The 14402-nt window shown below is 50.7% G+C and overlaps 1 protein-coding gene across 1 annotated transcript; it reads right to left on the minus strand.

Moving 5' to 3' along the window:
* Nucleotides 1-26: 26 nt before the first annotated feature.
* On the minus strand, nt 27-12817 carry LOC130402145 (phosphoinositide 3-kinase regulatory subunit 5-like). The gene is made up of 18 exons (XM_056606275.1): nt 11977-12817; nt 10997-11097; nt 10168-10236; nt 9713-9851; nt 8815-8884; nt 8266-8443; nt 7585-7810; nt 7163-7231; nt 6016-6832; nt 5605-5926; nt 5015-5140; nt 3899-4030; nt 3010-3103; nt 2770-2846; nt 2581-2677; nt 2159-2241; nt 1949-2061; nt 27-1463 (listed from the first exon to the last, which is right to left on the minus strand). The coding sequence occupies exons 1-18, from the start codon at nt 12074-12076 to the stop codon at nt 1316-1318; spliced, it is 2961 nt and encodes a 986-aa protein (XP_056462250.1). The 5' UTR covers nt 12077-12817; the 3' UTR covers nt 27-1315.
* Nucleotides 12818-14402: the final 1585 nt, after the last annotated feature.

The raw sequence follows: 14402 nt of genomic DNA on the forward strand, positions 1-14402 counted from the left end.
TCTCATGGTGTGAATGGAGTCATGGATGAACAGAATAGAATCGGGAAGTAGGGATGATTTATTCTTATTTTATAAAGTATTTTAATCTTCATAGTGAAAAATGTACAATAATAATTATTTATTTATACAGTCAGTAGCCATTATGTGAACACCAAATGATGATAAATTATAGCCATTTGAAATCTTCATTTAACTAGTAAAATATAACGTCATAATTCTGTATGCGCTGAAGAAACATGAATCTGGTTAAATATTGCATAATTATTGTACCTTATTTATAATTTATATCCCTGAACCATGTCACCCTCTGTAGTCCATTACTGAAATAATAGTTTGAAGCCACGTATGAAGTGTTAATTAAGATTAAGAAACTTTGACACACATTATCATGTTCGTTTTATGAAACGGTCAGTTTAGGGAATGTTTTGATTTGTTTCAAAAGATTTGCGCGTATGTATGTGTATCTTCTCGGAAATCAGACTCTGTACAACCGTTTCATGGTTGTAGCTGAACAGCGCCCCCTAGCGGTTTGAAATACACCTAAACCACTTCTCACGGTTAAGTACTTAAATCTATTCTCCTCTTTATTAATACATTACATTAAATTGTTTTAACATCACTTGACGGCTTAGTCCTTATATCTTTAAAATTTAAACATAATTTAGCTTTTATATTACGAAATGTACATTTTGCATCTTGTATTAATGAATCTTGTCTGTCATTCGGTTGTTCAAACAAAAAAATCTTTTGCTGCAAATATAGCTGACCAGAATCAGATGAAATGAACGGCATATTATGGGATGTCTCTGAAGGCAATAAGGTTTATCGAGGCTCTTTGTTTGTAGACCGATGACTTAAAGCAAAATATACCGAAGTCCATGATGAAGAGGAGAGTAACGGATTGAAGTCCAGTTTAAACTGACAGATTAGAGTGTAACACTGCTTACGGTGTGGTAACCTTCCTCTCCCTGAGTGTGAGGGTGAGGAGCAGGGGATCCCAGTGGACCTGAGCTCCAACCCAACACTACAGAACTCCCAAGAACGTTCCAATGTTCTCCATGAAGTTCTTCTCACCTACCAACTATGAACTTCCAACAACACTCGACCAGAACCTCGGAGCACCGACTGGCAGCAGACACTAACGTTCTCCAGTGTGGTTCCGTTCCAGATCTTTCTGGAGCCTTCTCGGTCCTTCCCAGGATGTTCTGAGTGTTCCTTGTTCTCCAGGAACGTCCGGTGTGTTCCGGACGGTCCACGGTGTTCCGGGCGGTCAGCGGTGTCCGAGGCGTCCCCGGCCGGCAGGGGGTAGGGGGGGTCAGTGGGGGGAGGCAGTGAAGGAGTTGACGGGGAGGCAGAGCATGGAGCAGTAGGCGGGGTGAAGGGGTCTGACGCGGCCCGGGAGTGGCCGGTGGGACAGCCAGTCAGTGCTGCTTCCTGGTTTACAGCAGAGGGAGACGTCGCACCTGGAAGGGTTCAGGAAAAACTCGCTAAACACACAGCGCCATCTGGGGGAAAACCCTCTCTCTCTCTCTCTCTCACTCTCTCTCTCTCTCTCTCTCTCTCTTGAGAGAGAGAGAGAGAGAGAGAGAGAGAGAGAGAGAGAGAGGGAGGGAGGGAGGGAGGGATGGAGGGAGGGAGAGAGAGAGAGGGAGGGATTGAGAGAGTGAGAGTGAGAGAGCGAGAGAGAGAGAGAGAGAGAGAGAGAGAGAGAGAGAGAGAGAGAGAGAGAGAGAGAGAGAGAGACAGAGACAGAGACAGAGAGGGAGACAGAGAAATAAAGAGAGAGAGAGAGGCAGGTCGATAGTGAGAGAGAGAAAGAGAGAGAGAGAGACGTACTCAATGGGTCTATCCCTCTCTCTAAAGAGAGAGAGAGGCAGAGCAATAGACAGAGAGAGAGAGAGAGAGAGAGGCAGAGCGATAGAGAGAGGGGGAGACGGTGGGTCTGTACCTGCTGACCCCCTGAATGATCCTCTTCTCATCCTGGTCCAGGCAGACGGCGAAGGTGGTCCCGCCGCGGCCCCTCACACACACCCGGTCCACCCGCACCTCAGACACACACAGCTGGGGGGCACAGCCCGGAGGGGGGGGGGGTTAGATCACTGTCACTCTGAGGGGATGATTGATGAGTGACGAGTGATCAGGGATTAGTTGCTCTCACCCGGTTGACCGCCATCTTGGAGCGGGTTGACTGCCTCTTCAGGACCTCGGTCATGCTCAGCAGGAGGTTCTCCACCCCAAGGTCTGGAGTAGAGCGGGTTACATTGGTTTGAGAAGATCGGATCGAACTAGATTAGATTAGGTCAATTATAGTAAAATTAAATCAGATCAGATACGAGATAAAGGTGTTTCATCCGTCCATTCCGAAATATACCAGACCCTGAGACCCCCACTGATCCCTCTGGTGGTCATGTGACAGTCAAGTGACGGTCATGTGACGGTCATCTTACGGTCATGTGATGATCATATGACGGTCATGTGATTATCATGTGACGGTCATGTGATTTGGATATGATGGTCATGTGACGGTCATGTGATAGTCATGTGATGATCATGTGAGGGTCATGTGACAGCGTCCCGTACCGACCAGCTCCGGCCTCCTGCAGGCCTTGTGGAGGTTGATTGAGGTGCAGACCACCTCCCCCGCATCCGTCCAGCGGCCCCTCCCCCCCACAGACACCTGGTGGGACAGGAGACATGTGACCATCGTGAGCACTGCCGTCCAATCAGAGAGCAGGATGGAAGGGGCGAGTCACAGGAAGTGAGGGTTACCTGGTTGTAGACCACGCCCAGTGTCAGTGGGACCGCCTCCCGGTCGCCGTCGATACCGAACCGCTTGCTGGCCGCGCCTGAGAGGGACGCATGTCACACAGCTGCATTGGGGGAGGGAGTGGTGTGTGTGTGTGTGTGTGTGTGTGTGTGTGTGTGTGTGTGTGTGTGTGTGTGTGTGTGTGTGTGTGTGTGTGTGTGTGTGTGTGTGTGTGTGTGTGTGTGTGTGTGCGTGGGACTGACCCATGGCCCGCACCGCCCGGGTTCCGGCCGTGTTTCCCAGCTCCAGAGAGTAGAGGAACACCTCCCTGACCCGGCCCCCCCCCGCCAGCGTCAACTGGGACCAGCAACGCAGAACACAGAAAGATCAGTCACCCTCAGTGGACCAGTCACTCTCAGGGGTCCAGTCACCCTCAGGGGTCCAGTCACACTCAGGGGTCCAGTCACACTCAGGGGTCCAGTCACACTCAGGGGTCCAGTCACACTCAGAGGTCCAGTCACCCTCAGGGGTCCAGTCACACTCAGGGGTCCAGTCACACTCAGAGGTCCAGTCACACTCAGGGGTCCAGTCACCCTCAGGGGTCCAGTCACACTCAGGGGTCCAGTCACCCTCAGGGGTCCAGTCACCCTCAGGGGTCCAGTCACACTCAGGGGTCCAGTCACCCTCAGGGCTCCAGTCACCCTCAAGGGACCAGGTGTGTGTAGATGGTGTTGTGAAAGGATTTCGGTGAAGACCAATTTGGAAAATTCAACGCTCTTATTTTGAAACACAACGGTGGAGGATTTGGAAGAACTAGTTGACAGTATGTATAAACAATGTGGATCTTTACAGCTGAGGTGTGTTTGCGTGTGTGTGTGTGTGTGTGTGTGTGTGTGTGTGTGTGTGTGTGTGTGTGTGTGTGTGTGTGTGTGTGTGTGTGTGTGTGTGTGTGTGTGTGTGTGTGTGTGTGTGTGTGTATGCATGTGTTAAATGCATGTGTAGTGTGAAGAATGCAGGTGTGTGTGTGTGTGTGTGTGTGTGTGTGTGTGTGTGTGTGTGTGTGTGTGTGTGTGTGTGTGTGTGTGTGTGTGTGTGTGTGTGTGTGTGTGTGTGTGTGTGTGTGTGTGTATGTGTGTGTGTCTGCCCTCTGACCTCTGCCCTGTAGAGCTGCAGCAGGGCTGGCTGGTGGGCATGTCTACAGTAGTACAGCAGCAGGTCAGCCAATAGGGGGAGACGATCCATGCTGCTGCTTCCTGTGACCTCATCGTCTGTGGTCGCTGTAGTCTAGGAAACGGAACACACAAAACCGTAAACATCACAACGCATCACATAAAAAGACTATACTCTGAGGGTTTCAGAAGTAGGTGGTCTAACGATACCATTTAGTTGCTCTCGAGTAACTTAGTTAGTTAGTACTATTTAGTACTAGTAAGTACTAGGTGTTCATATTATATACCACCTGGTACATTTCGCAGGCATTGTGATAGGTGTTGATTTCAGGAAGCATGGTCTCCTCAAGCTACCTGAAATTTAAAGTAACTTATAGGAACTACAGGAACTGGTCTACCTGGTCTACCTGGTACAGGACCTGGTCTACCTGGTACATGACCTGGTCTAACTGGTACAGGACCTGGTCTAACTTGTACAGGACTTGGTCTACCTGGTCTACCTGGTACAGGAACCGATCTACCTGGTACAGGACCTGGTCTAACTGGTACAGGGCCTGGTCTAACTGGTACAGGACCTGGTCTACCTGGTACAGGACCTGGTCTACCTGGTCTAACTGGTACAGGACCTGGTCTACCTGGTACAGGACCTGGTCTACCTGGTACAGGACCTGGTCTAACTGGTACAGGACCTGGTCTACCTGGTCTCCCTGGTACAGGACCTGGTCTACCTGGTCTTACTGGTCTACCTGGTACAGGACCTGGTCTACCTGGTCTAACTGGTCTACCTGCCACAGGACCTGGTCTACCTGGTCTACCTGGTACAGGACCTGGTCTACCTGGTACAGGACTTGGTCTACCTGGTCTAACTGGTCTACCTGCCACAGGACCTGGTCTACCTGGTCTAACCGGTACAGGACGTAGTCTACCTGGTCTACCTGGTACAGGACCTGGTCTACCCGGTCTACCTGGTACAGGACCTGGTCTACCCAGTACAGGTAGACCAGGTCCTGTCCTGGACGTGGTCTACCAGGTACAGGACGTGGTCTACCAGGTTCAGGACGTGGTCTACCTGGTTCAGATCCTGGTCTACGTGGTCTACCTGGTACAGGATGGTGGAGGACAGGCTGAGGAGGCTCAGGACGCTGCGCTGGTACCAGGGGTCCATGAGCCCCAGGAGGTGGGCCATGTCGGTGGAGGCCTCCTGCTGGGGGGGTCCGGGGGGATCCTGGGGGGCAGAGACCGGGGGGGGCTCAGTTGGGGGGGGGGGGGCGGTTGGATCCAAAGGTTTAATTTTCTTTATTGGCAAATCAGAATTGAACGGGATCATATAACGTAAAACTGAATTACTGATGTTTAGGAATAGTTTAAGTTAAGCATTGAATCCGGTTTAGGACTAAATCCGGTTTAATTCAATTCAATTCAATTTTATTCAATTTTATTTGTATAGCCCTTAATCACCATTGTAGTCTCAAAGGGCTTTTCTAGGCCAAATATTTATGACACCCCCCTTTACCCATTGAGTTAGCATTGAATCCTGTTCATGACTGATTGAAGGTGATCAGTGTTCTGATCTAATCCAACACGTTTATGTCGAACACCGATGGAACAGAGCTCAGTGTACAAGGATAACGTCACAACCCTTATCTCCATGACAACAGCATATGCTCCTCCCACTGCCCCCGTCCTCACCGAGGTGGGCGTGGCCCGGGGCGGAGCCTCCGTCGGGCCGTCGCCCGGCGCGGGCCCCTCCCCCATCGGCCTCCGGGCCGGGACGAAGAAGAATTGGAGCCGGCACCTCCGGGTGAGCCTGGGGGTCCTGCGCTCGCTGCGCTGCAGGCGGCCGTACGCCCGGGCCAGGCGCCCCAGCTCCCGGTCGCCCCCCAGCACCACCACCCGCACCAGGGTGTGGCTCGGGGGCTCCTCCCCCTCTGCCTCATCGCAGCTCAGGATGGGGCGGCGCCGGACACACACGGGACGGTCCCCCGGCGGGGGGGCGGGGGGGGTGCGGGGGCTGCGGGGGGGGTTGCGCACCTGAACACGGGTTAGTCTCACCGGGGGTCGACTCAGGGTGGAGAATCATAATCCCTCCCACACACTTACTGTATGTTGTACGTCCTGGCACTTACCATAGTACCTAGCATTGTGTAGTGTCTTATCCTAGCTATCTGTGTTGTATACGGGGAATGGGTTAACCTAGTGAGTGTCAGTGCTTCGCACTTGGTTCTGTGAACATCCTTACAGTACCCACAGAGATATAATGTTGTTTCTCTTTCTTCAGATAAAAGCGTCGGCGAAGGGGCCTGATTGTAAATGTTAATGTAATAATAAGATAAATAGAGTTGTAATGCATTAAGATGTGACCTAAGCGTGTCACTGACCTGGCGGGGGAGGGACTTGGAGCGTTTGAAGCGGGGGCTGTTGGGCGGATCGGCCCCGAGGGTCCCGTCGGCCCCCGTGCTGATTGGCCGGCGGCCAGCCGTGGGGCTGCGAGGGGTCTTGAACATCAGGGACAGTCGCTCCACCCTAAGCAGCGAATGAGACTTCTTCTTGGGCTTCCTTCGATCCGCCGCCACCGCGCCGGAGGCAGAGCCGTCATCCGTCTCCACGACGACCTCCCCGGTGAGGTCGCTGTCAACGCCCGACGACCGGGGCGAGCGCGACGGGACAGACCAGCTGGAGGACAGCCCCGAATCCCGGGAGGACGAGGAGCCGCTTGAGAACCGGTTCGGCCGGGCCTCCTTCTTGCTCCGGCCGGTTTCAGCCGGTTCCCCTCGGACCGCTGTGTCGTCCGTTCCGTTCCTCCCCCCCTCCTCCTCCTCCTCCCCCTCCTCCTCCTCCTGCTCCTCCTCTGAGTCGTAGTAGAGGTCGGGCCCCAGGTCGTGGTGGACAACGTTGGCCAGGATGGAGCTCAGATTATCTGGAGGAAGAGGAGATGCACTTTTACTAAAGGACGGAAAGCTGTCTAAGCAGAAGAGACAGAGAATAACCTGATCTGCTCTACAGCTCAGCACTGTAACTATCTGTAGTAGTGCTAAGTGAAGTAACAGGGGGTCTCAGCCAGAATGTTCTGGGTTTGTTCCCCACTGTCCGCAGTCCTCTAGCAAGAGGCCCTAACCCTGTCTGCTTCCTAATGACATTTACTTCAACTTCTGGCTTGAGCTGAACAAATCCTTTCCTCAATGATCAACCAGTGTCTGTAGAGTCTAATCTAATCTGTATCTGGAGAGAAGAAACGTGGTCTCATTACCAAAGTTGTCTTTCTCCCAGGGACACACGTGGCATTTGGCAAACGGCAGCTGGAGCACATCCTCAGGACCTGTAGAAACAATCAAACCCTCAGTTGACATTGAGTGACGTGACTTTTGTTAGGTTCACCGCCTCCTGCTATTCCATGCAGACAGCAGGAGGAGAAGGAGGAGGAGTTCAGCAGAACACCGTCTCATCCTCTGTTCAAAGTATTCTAGGAATGTTCACTCGCGACTCTCGGCGAGCAAACTTCGAGCAAATGCAACGGCTCTTTCTGATTGGCTGTAACTGGGACCGAGTGATACCTTGGTAACCAACCTAAATCCTCAACAAGAGCCTTGAAATGCATAAAATAACCGAAGCAGCTTCGTCTCCAACTTTGTTACATATTGCAGAACTCATCCCGTTCTTCATCATCCTCACCTTCGTCCCCTTCTCCTGAGAGGTTATCGGCGCTGCGAGGCGACCCTTTGCTGACCTCGCCGCCGTTAGCCTGGGAGCTACCTAGCCCGAGGCTCTGGGCTAGCTGCTCCATCTGCCCCATGAGAGCCCGCCTGGCGGTCTCAGGCTGTGCCCCTGAGGACGCGGCCGTCTCCATGCTGTCCGTCACCACGGCGAGCACCTCCTGCAGCTCCTCATCTCCTCTGGCCTGAGGAGAGAGAGAGAGAGAGAGAGAGAGAGAGAGAGAGAGAGAGAGAGAGAGAGAGAGAGAGAGAGAGAGAGAGCACAGCACTGGTTTGAAGCTGTACACTCGAATTCCCCATTTAAGGTTTAAGTTCTATTTAAGAACAAGAACCTATCCAGAGACACTAATCATCTGGAACATTCACTGGACAAGAAAAAACACTCTGCTCCAACACATTACATCACACAACCAGATATAGAAAGAGAAGAAAGAAAGAGGAGAACCATCGCTCACAGAAGATCAATAGACAAACGTCAAGCAACACCCAGTTCTGGTGGTCAGGGAGAGAGAGGAGGGAGAGGAGAGAGGGGAGAGAGGGGAGAGAGAGGAGAGGATAGAGGAGAGAGAGGAGAGAGAGATGAGACCAGTCCTAGGGGTCAAGGTCATAGAGGTGACCAGGCATGGAGCAGTCAGCTCACCTGCAGCGCAGCTTGGAGCCGCCGCGGGGCATACGCGTTGCCTAGCGACGCCCGGACGGCGTGGGAGACAAGGTGGACAGCGGCGGCCCGCGGGGTCATCCCCCCCCGCTGGAGGTGGTCGGAGAGGGCCCGGACATCTGGGGGCCCAGCCTCCCCCCCGCCACCCAGCAGCACCGTGCTGCACACACACACACACAGACACACACACACACACACATACACACACCGCCATGTGTTCAAACAAAGAGAACCCACACAAACATAGAAAAAAGTATACAGAACATCCACGCATGTGTTGGAATGATTCAACACACACACACCCACAAATACAAATGAACATGGACACACACAGGCATGTGGTACACCACACACACACACACACACACACACACACACACACACACACACACACACACACACACACACACACACACACACACACACACACACACACACACACACACTAGTTAGTCACACTACACACACACACACACACTAGGTAGTCACACATACACACACACACACACACACACTGATCTCATATCTCACATGGTCTTAGCGTGGTGGTTCCCTGAATTCAGCCACTGCTCTTCTCTCACCAGCCTCTGAAAAGAGATACCTGGAGACACACACATGAATTCATCCATGCACCACATGTTAGGACTCTGGTCTCAGTCTATAACATATGGCCCCTTGGTTGGCTTAGCTCAGGAGATAGAGCAGTTGTCTTGTAACCGAAAGGTTGCTAGTTCGATCCCCAGCACCTCCTAGCTGAGTGTTGATGTGTCCCTGAGCAAGACACTAACCCTAACCCTTGCTGTCACCTTGCATGGTTGACTCTGCCGGTGTGTCATTGTGTGTATTAACCAATACACACAATGACAGAATTGTAATTGTAATTGGTAACGTGTGAGTCTCTGTAACGGGTGTTTACGGGGTCAGAGAGTGTGAATTCATGTCTGCCGTGTGGTCACTGGGGCTCTTTGATCCCCTTCCGTTGGAAAGGGGATCAAAGATTGTTGGGAACTAAGGTTCCCTTGGGTTCCCAACCTTAGGTCAAGAGCCCATCGGGCTTGTGTGATGCATATAGGGTCGCAGGAGAACGCTGACTAATGAGATATAAATATCCAGATAGGTAGATATTCAAGCAGAGATATTTGCATATTTTCACCCTTGAGGAACTGATATTTTACATGGAGATGTTTATCTGGTTGGAACTAATAATGGAAGATTTGGAAAATGGAGGAATTTGTCACTATGAGCTACAGTGTACCTCATTGTGACCACAAGTTCTTCCATTTTCCGTTTTAACCTGATCAACATTTGCACGTATACCAGCAGGTGTACCGGGTACAGCTGTGAGGAACTGAGTCCTGATGACCTGGGCTGACTTGCGGTCACGATGAGGTCGACCACCTGCTGGCTGAGTGTGAGGTCTGATCGTTACCTGGAGCGCGGAGCTCCGTGGAGAGCACCTTCAGCAGCCGCCTGGAGGCCAAGCTGCAGGGCTGGGGCCACGACAGGAAGCTGTGGAACAGGCTGTAGGCTTTCTGGAGAACTGAACCTTCTGGAACCCAATGGGAGGTCTGGGGGAGCACAGGAAGTGGTTAGCTAATACACCTTTCAAAATAAAATTAAATAAATATTAACATAAAATACATAAAAATAAAGGATGTTTATTATCACCTTCATAAATATATATATTTGTATTTAAATGTGTATGAATTGAATGTCAGCAAATATTCAAGAATAAAATGCACAGTAGCCTATTTAAATGAAGAACCAAAATGAAATGCCGGTTTATCTCTGTGAGCAGGATGCAAACAAAGAATTACAAAATAAAAGTACTTTTATTGTACATGTTGGTGTAATATGGGGGTGGGGGTGAGGGAGGAGGCTCACCTCGAGGAGGGTGGAGGAGAACAGCAGGGTCAGAGGCACCACCAGCTCATACTGACTGGACTCCAACACCTGGAGATACAGACCACTTACTGCTACCAGTCAACTCCTGCTCATTTCCCAGATACCTCCCAGCTACCTCAAAGTTACATCCCAGGTACCTCCCAGTCACCTTCCAGTTACATCCCAGTGAGCTGCCACTTACATTCTAGTAAAAAGGACAATCTTTTAAAATATCATTTAATAATAAAGGTATAAGAATATGCATAACTTAGAAAGTGCAAAAGTGCAAAATGTTAATGAGGTTCATTGAGGTTATGTATCTACGGGTTGGATGTTCTCTAACATCCAACCCGTAGATAGAGGGGGCTGTTGGTTAGGTGTTGAGGGGACCCCCTCACCTCCAGGGGCTTAGTGAGGAGGTGCTGCAGGGTGGGGGTGTTAGGGGGGGGATGGTGTGGTGGTGGTGTTAGGGAGGTGGTGTTCAGGTGGTGTTAGGGTGGTGTTAGGGAGGTGGTGTTAGGGTGGTGTTAGGGTGGTGGATTTAGGGTGGTGTTAGGGTGGTGGTGTTAAGGTGGTGTTAGGGTGGTGGTGTTAGGGTGGTGTTAGAGAGGTGGTGTTACGGAGGTGGTGTTAGGGTGGTGTTAGGGAGGTGGTGTTAGGGAGGTGGTGTTAGGGTGGTGGTGTTAGGAAGGTGGTATTGGAGTGGTGGTGTTAAGGTGGTGTTAGGGAGGTGGTTTTAGGGTGGTGGTGTTAGGGTGGTGTTAGAGAGGTGGGGTTAGGGTGGTGGTGTTAGGGTGGTGTTTTTAGGGTGGTGTTTGGGTGGTGTTACCTCCTGGGTCTTGGTGAGGAGGTGCTGCAGCAGGATCACTGAGTTCTTCTCCTCCCTTCTCAGAAGCTCCTCCAGACCCCAACGGTTCAGACTCAGACCGGCTGGACACACACAAACATGGACACACACACACACATGGACACACACACACACACACACACACACACACACACACACACACACACACACACACACACACACACACAGGGTTACACACGCATGTACACGCACACACATGGACATACACACACACACAGAGGGGTTACACACAAATGTACACACACATGTACACACACACACACACAGAGGGGTTACACACGCATGTACAAACACATAGAGAGGTTACACACACACATGTGCACATACACAGGGGTTACACACACACGCACACACACACACACACACACACACACACACAGACACACACAGGGGTTACACACACACGCACACACACACACACACACAGACACACACAGGGGTTACACACACATGTGCACACATAGACACACGCATGGAGGCACACACACATGAAAGCATAGACACATACATGCACAAACAGAGACACACATGGGAGCACAGACACATGTACACACAGACACTTGCACACACAAACATACACACAGACACATGTACACACACACACACACGGAGGCACACGCACGGAAGCCCAGACACGTGAACACACATTTACACACATGCATGTACACACACAACTACACAGCCGCACACCCCTCTGTCTCTGCTGTTGTCAGCGTGTCTTCCTGTCACAGAGCTTTCGATTCCCATTTGGGTGTTGTGTTGCAACAGCAGATTAGCAACGGTCGAGCCCGACATGCAGTGCTGGGGTTTGTTTGTTAGTCGCTCAGCATTCATTTCACTCATTCATTCCTTCATTGCTGCATGCATTGCTCCAGGTATGTATAGTCTGTTGAAAGATGAGCAATCGCTTTTCTCTCCTCACCTCGAGGTCCGAGACTCACCGTTCCAGAAGTCCTGGTTGGGGGCGTCGCGGTGCAGGCCCGCAAGGCACCGCTGGAGGGCATGGTGGATCCGGTCCTCTGTGCACGAGCTCAGCTCCATCTCACATGGCCCGTAGGCTGGGTGCCCAGACCCTGACCTAGGCCCAGACCCAGACCCAGACCCTGAACCAGATCCAGACCCAGACCCAGACCTGAACCTAGACTGGGATCCAAACCCTGCTCTGGGCAGAATAGGCAGAGCGAGTGCAGTGCAAGCTCTGAACACAACAACTTATCCTTATGTCCGTCGCACCAAAATAACCTGTTTCCTTCAGCGCGGTCCTTCCTGCCGTCGGCCAGCGATGCAGAGACTTAATGTTCACAGCGAGCCCGAAGCCCCCGAGTCATCGCTTCCTCCAGACGTGAGTCACGGGCTGTCGACACGGTGGCCGGAGAGGAGCGGTTGAAAGCAGAAGAAGAGAGGACTCTGCTTCTCCATTTCATGTGTTTCCGTCCCTCTTACGCCTCAGATGAGTTCACACATGAATGAACAGATCCCAGCGCTGAGGAGAGCAGAGATCAGACCTGTTCACAGGGTGACAGGCTGGGAGGTTACCTATATACTTACAACCACAGATTATTGTTCACCGACAGGGTACAGAGAGAACCACATCCGACAGCAAGTGTATGGGTTGTGTGTGTGTGTGTGTGTGTGTGTGTGTGTGTGTGTGTGTGTGTGTGTGTGTGTGTGTGTGTGTGTGTGTGTGTGTGTGTGTGTGTGTGTGTGTGTGTGTGTGTGTGTGTGTGTGAATGTGTGTGGTTGTGCCTTTGTGTGTGTATGTCTGCCTGGGTGTGTCTATGTGTGTGTGAGACTGTATGCATGTGTGAGGGTGCATGCGTGCAAGCTTGTGTCTGTGTGTGTGTGTGTGTGTGTGTGTGTGTGTGTGTGTGTGTGTGTGTGTGTGTGTGTGTGTGTGTGTGTGTGTGTGTGTGTGTGTGTGTGTGTGTGTGTGTGTGTGTGTGTGTGTGTGGTTAATATCTGCCACCCTTGAGATGGACTGCCTGCTCTTCCTCCTTGACTTCATTACTCTCCCTGATTGGCTGCTGTGTGTCGGTCGACGCCCCCCATTGTCCTCATGTCGGTGTGTTTCTGGGACCTCCTAAAGATTCATAAAGAATCACTCTGAGCTGTTTTTTGCAGACTTGTTCGGAGATGTCTTGTCCACGACACTGCATAGCAACCCCCCCCCCATAGCAACAGTAGCATTATGTAGCACCTTATCCTAGCTATCTCTGGTGTCTACGGGGAATGGGTCAACCTAGTGAGTGTTACTGCTTGGCACTTGGTTCTATGAACATCCTTAAGGTACCAACAGAGATATATTGTTGTTTCTCTTTCTTCTTACAAATGTACTTATTGTAAGTCGCTTTGGATAACAGTGTCTAAACGCCCTAAATCTACATTTTATTTCAGGACTGCTAACTGTTGTCTGGGCAGGCTGCTGGAGACTAAATGGTGTTAGAAGATACTTCAGCATAACCCTGGTGTTTGACCTGAAGACACAAGAGGATAAACCTTATGAACACAAGCAGTAGAAAACTAGAAAGAGACTTTTCTTAACCTCCATACTATAATGAATATCTTGAATGTATATTAGGTTAATGCAATTCAAAACCCTAAACAATTTAATTGATTAATTCAAATTCGTAAAATAATGTTTGATACGTTGGTACTCGGTGTGTGAGGTAGGACCCTGGTTCAGATCCCAGCTATTACATTCCCCTCTGGGCTTTAACAGGCTTTCATATGCAAAGTAATATTTCATTATTCCATCAGTGCTACACTCAGGTGTCCTGATTGGTTTAAATTATTCCACTGACCTTTGATTCACCACAGATATACACTTCAGGAGTACATTTGGTTTTGATACTTAACTTTTGAACGTCGCATTTGTAGGACCTCATTTCTCAACGCTCTGTTCCGATTCCGCTATCTCCCATTTGTTTTGGTTATCAAACCGGTTGTCAGTTGGGCTTCAGTAGTCTACCTCATGCGTATCACAATAAACAGAAGGAGATAATGCACAGCATTCATCTGAATAGTTCAGCATGGCGCATTCATAACCTGCGCCTGTACCTTTGGCAGACCATATGCCGCCCTGGTAACGTGACGTGTTGTGCGTAATCAGTGCCCGAGAGACAGACCTACAGGTCCAGCCTATGTTAACAAAGGCCTGTTCCTAAATTGACCACCCTTGTTTATTGGTTAAAATATATTTTATTAATTGCCGTACTTTGTTACGTTCAATACTAACAAATACTATACAGACGATAGGGCGCAGGGAGGTGTAATGACCGGAGTTGGCCGGCAAGCGGCGCTGTTTCCACTCTATGTCCACACGCTCTCTGGGAGGCTAGCCGGGCTGCGGAAGGACGCGCAGCGAGGG

The sequence above is a fragment of the Gadus chalcogrammus genome, chromosome 2, assembly GCF_026213295.1.
Source record: "Gadus chalcogrammus isolate NIFS_2021 chromosome 2, NIFS_Gcha_1.0, whole genome shotgun sequence".
NCBI lineage: Eukaryota > Metazoa > Chordata > Actinopteri > Gadiformes > Gadidae > Gadus > Gadus chalcogrammus.

Coding starts and splice junctions, on each gene's coding strand:
- LOC130402145 (XM_056606275.1), bottom strand. CDS start 12,076: ATGGAGCTGAGCTCGTGCACAGAGGACCGGATCCACCATGCCCTCCAG. Junction 7,811..8,265: donor GGCTCCAAGCTGCGCTGCAG/GTGAGCTGACTG, acceptor CTCTCTCCTCAG/GCCAGAGGAGATGAGGAGCT. Junction 5,927..6,015: donor GCCAGGACGTACAACATACA/GTAAGTGTGTGG, acceptor CCCCCCCCGCAG/CCCCCGCACCCCCCCCGCCC.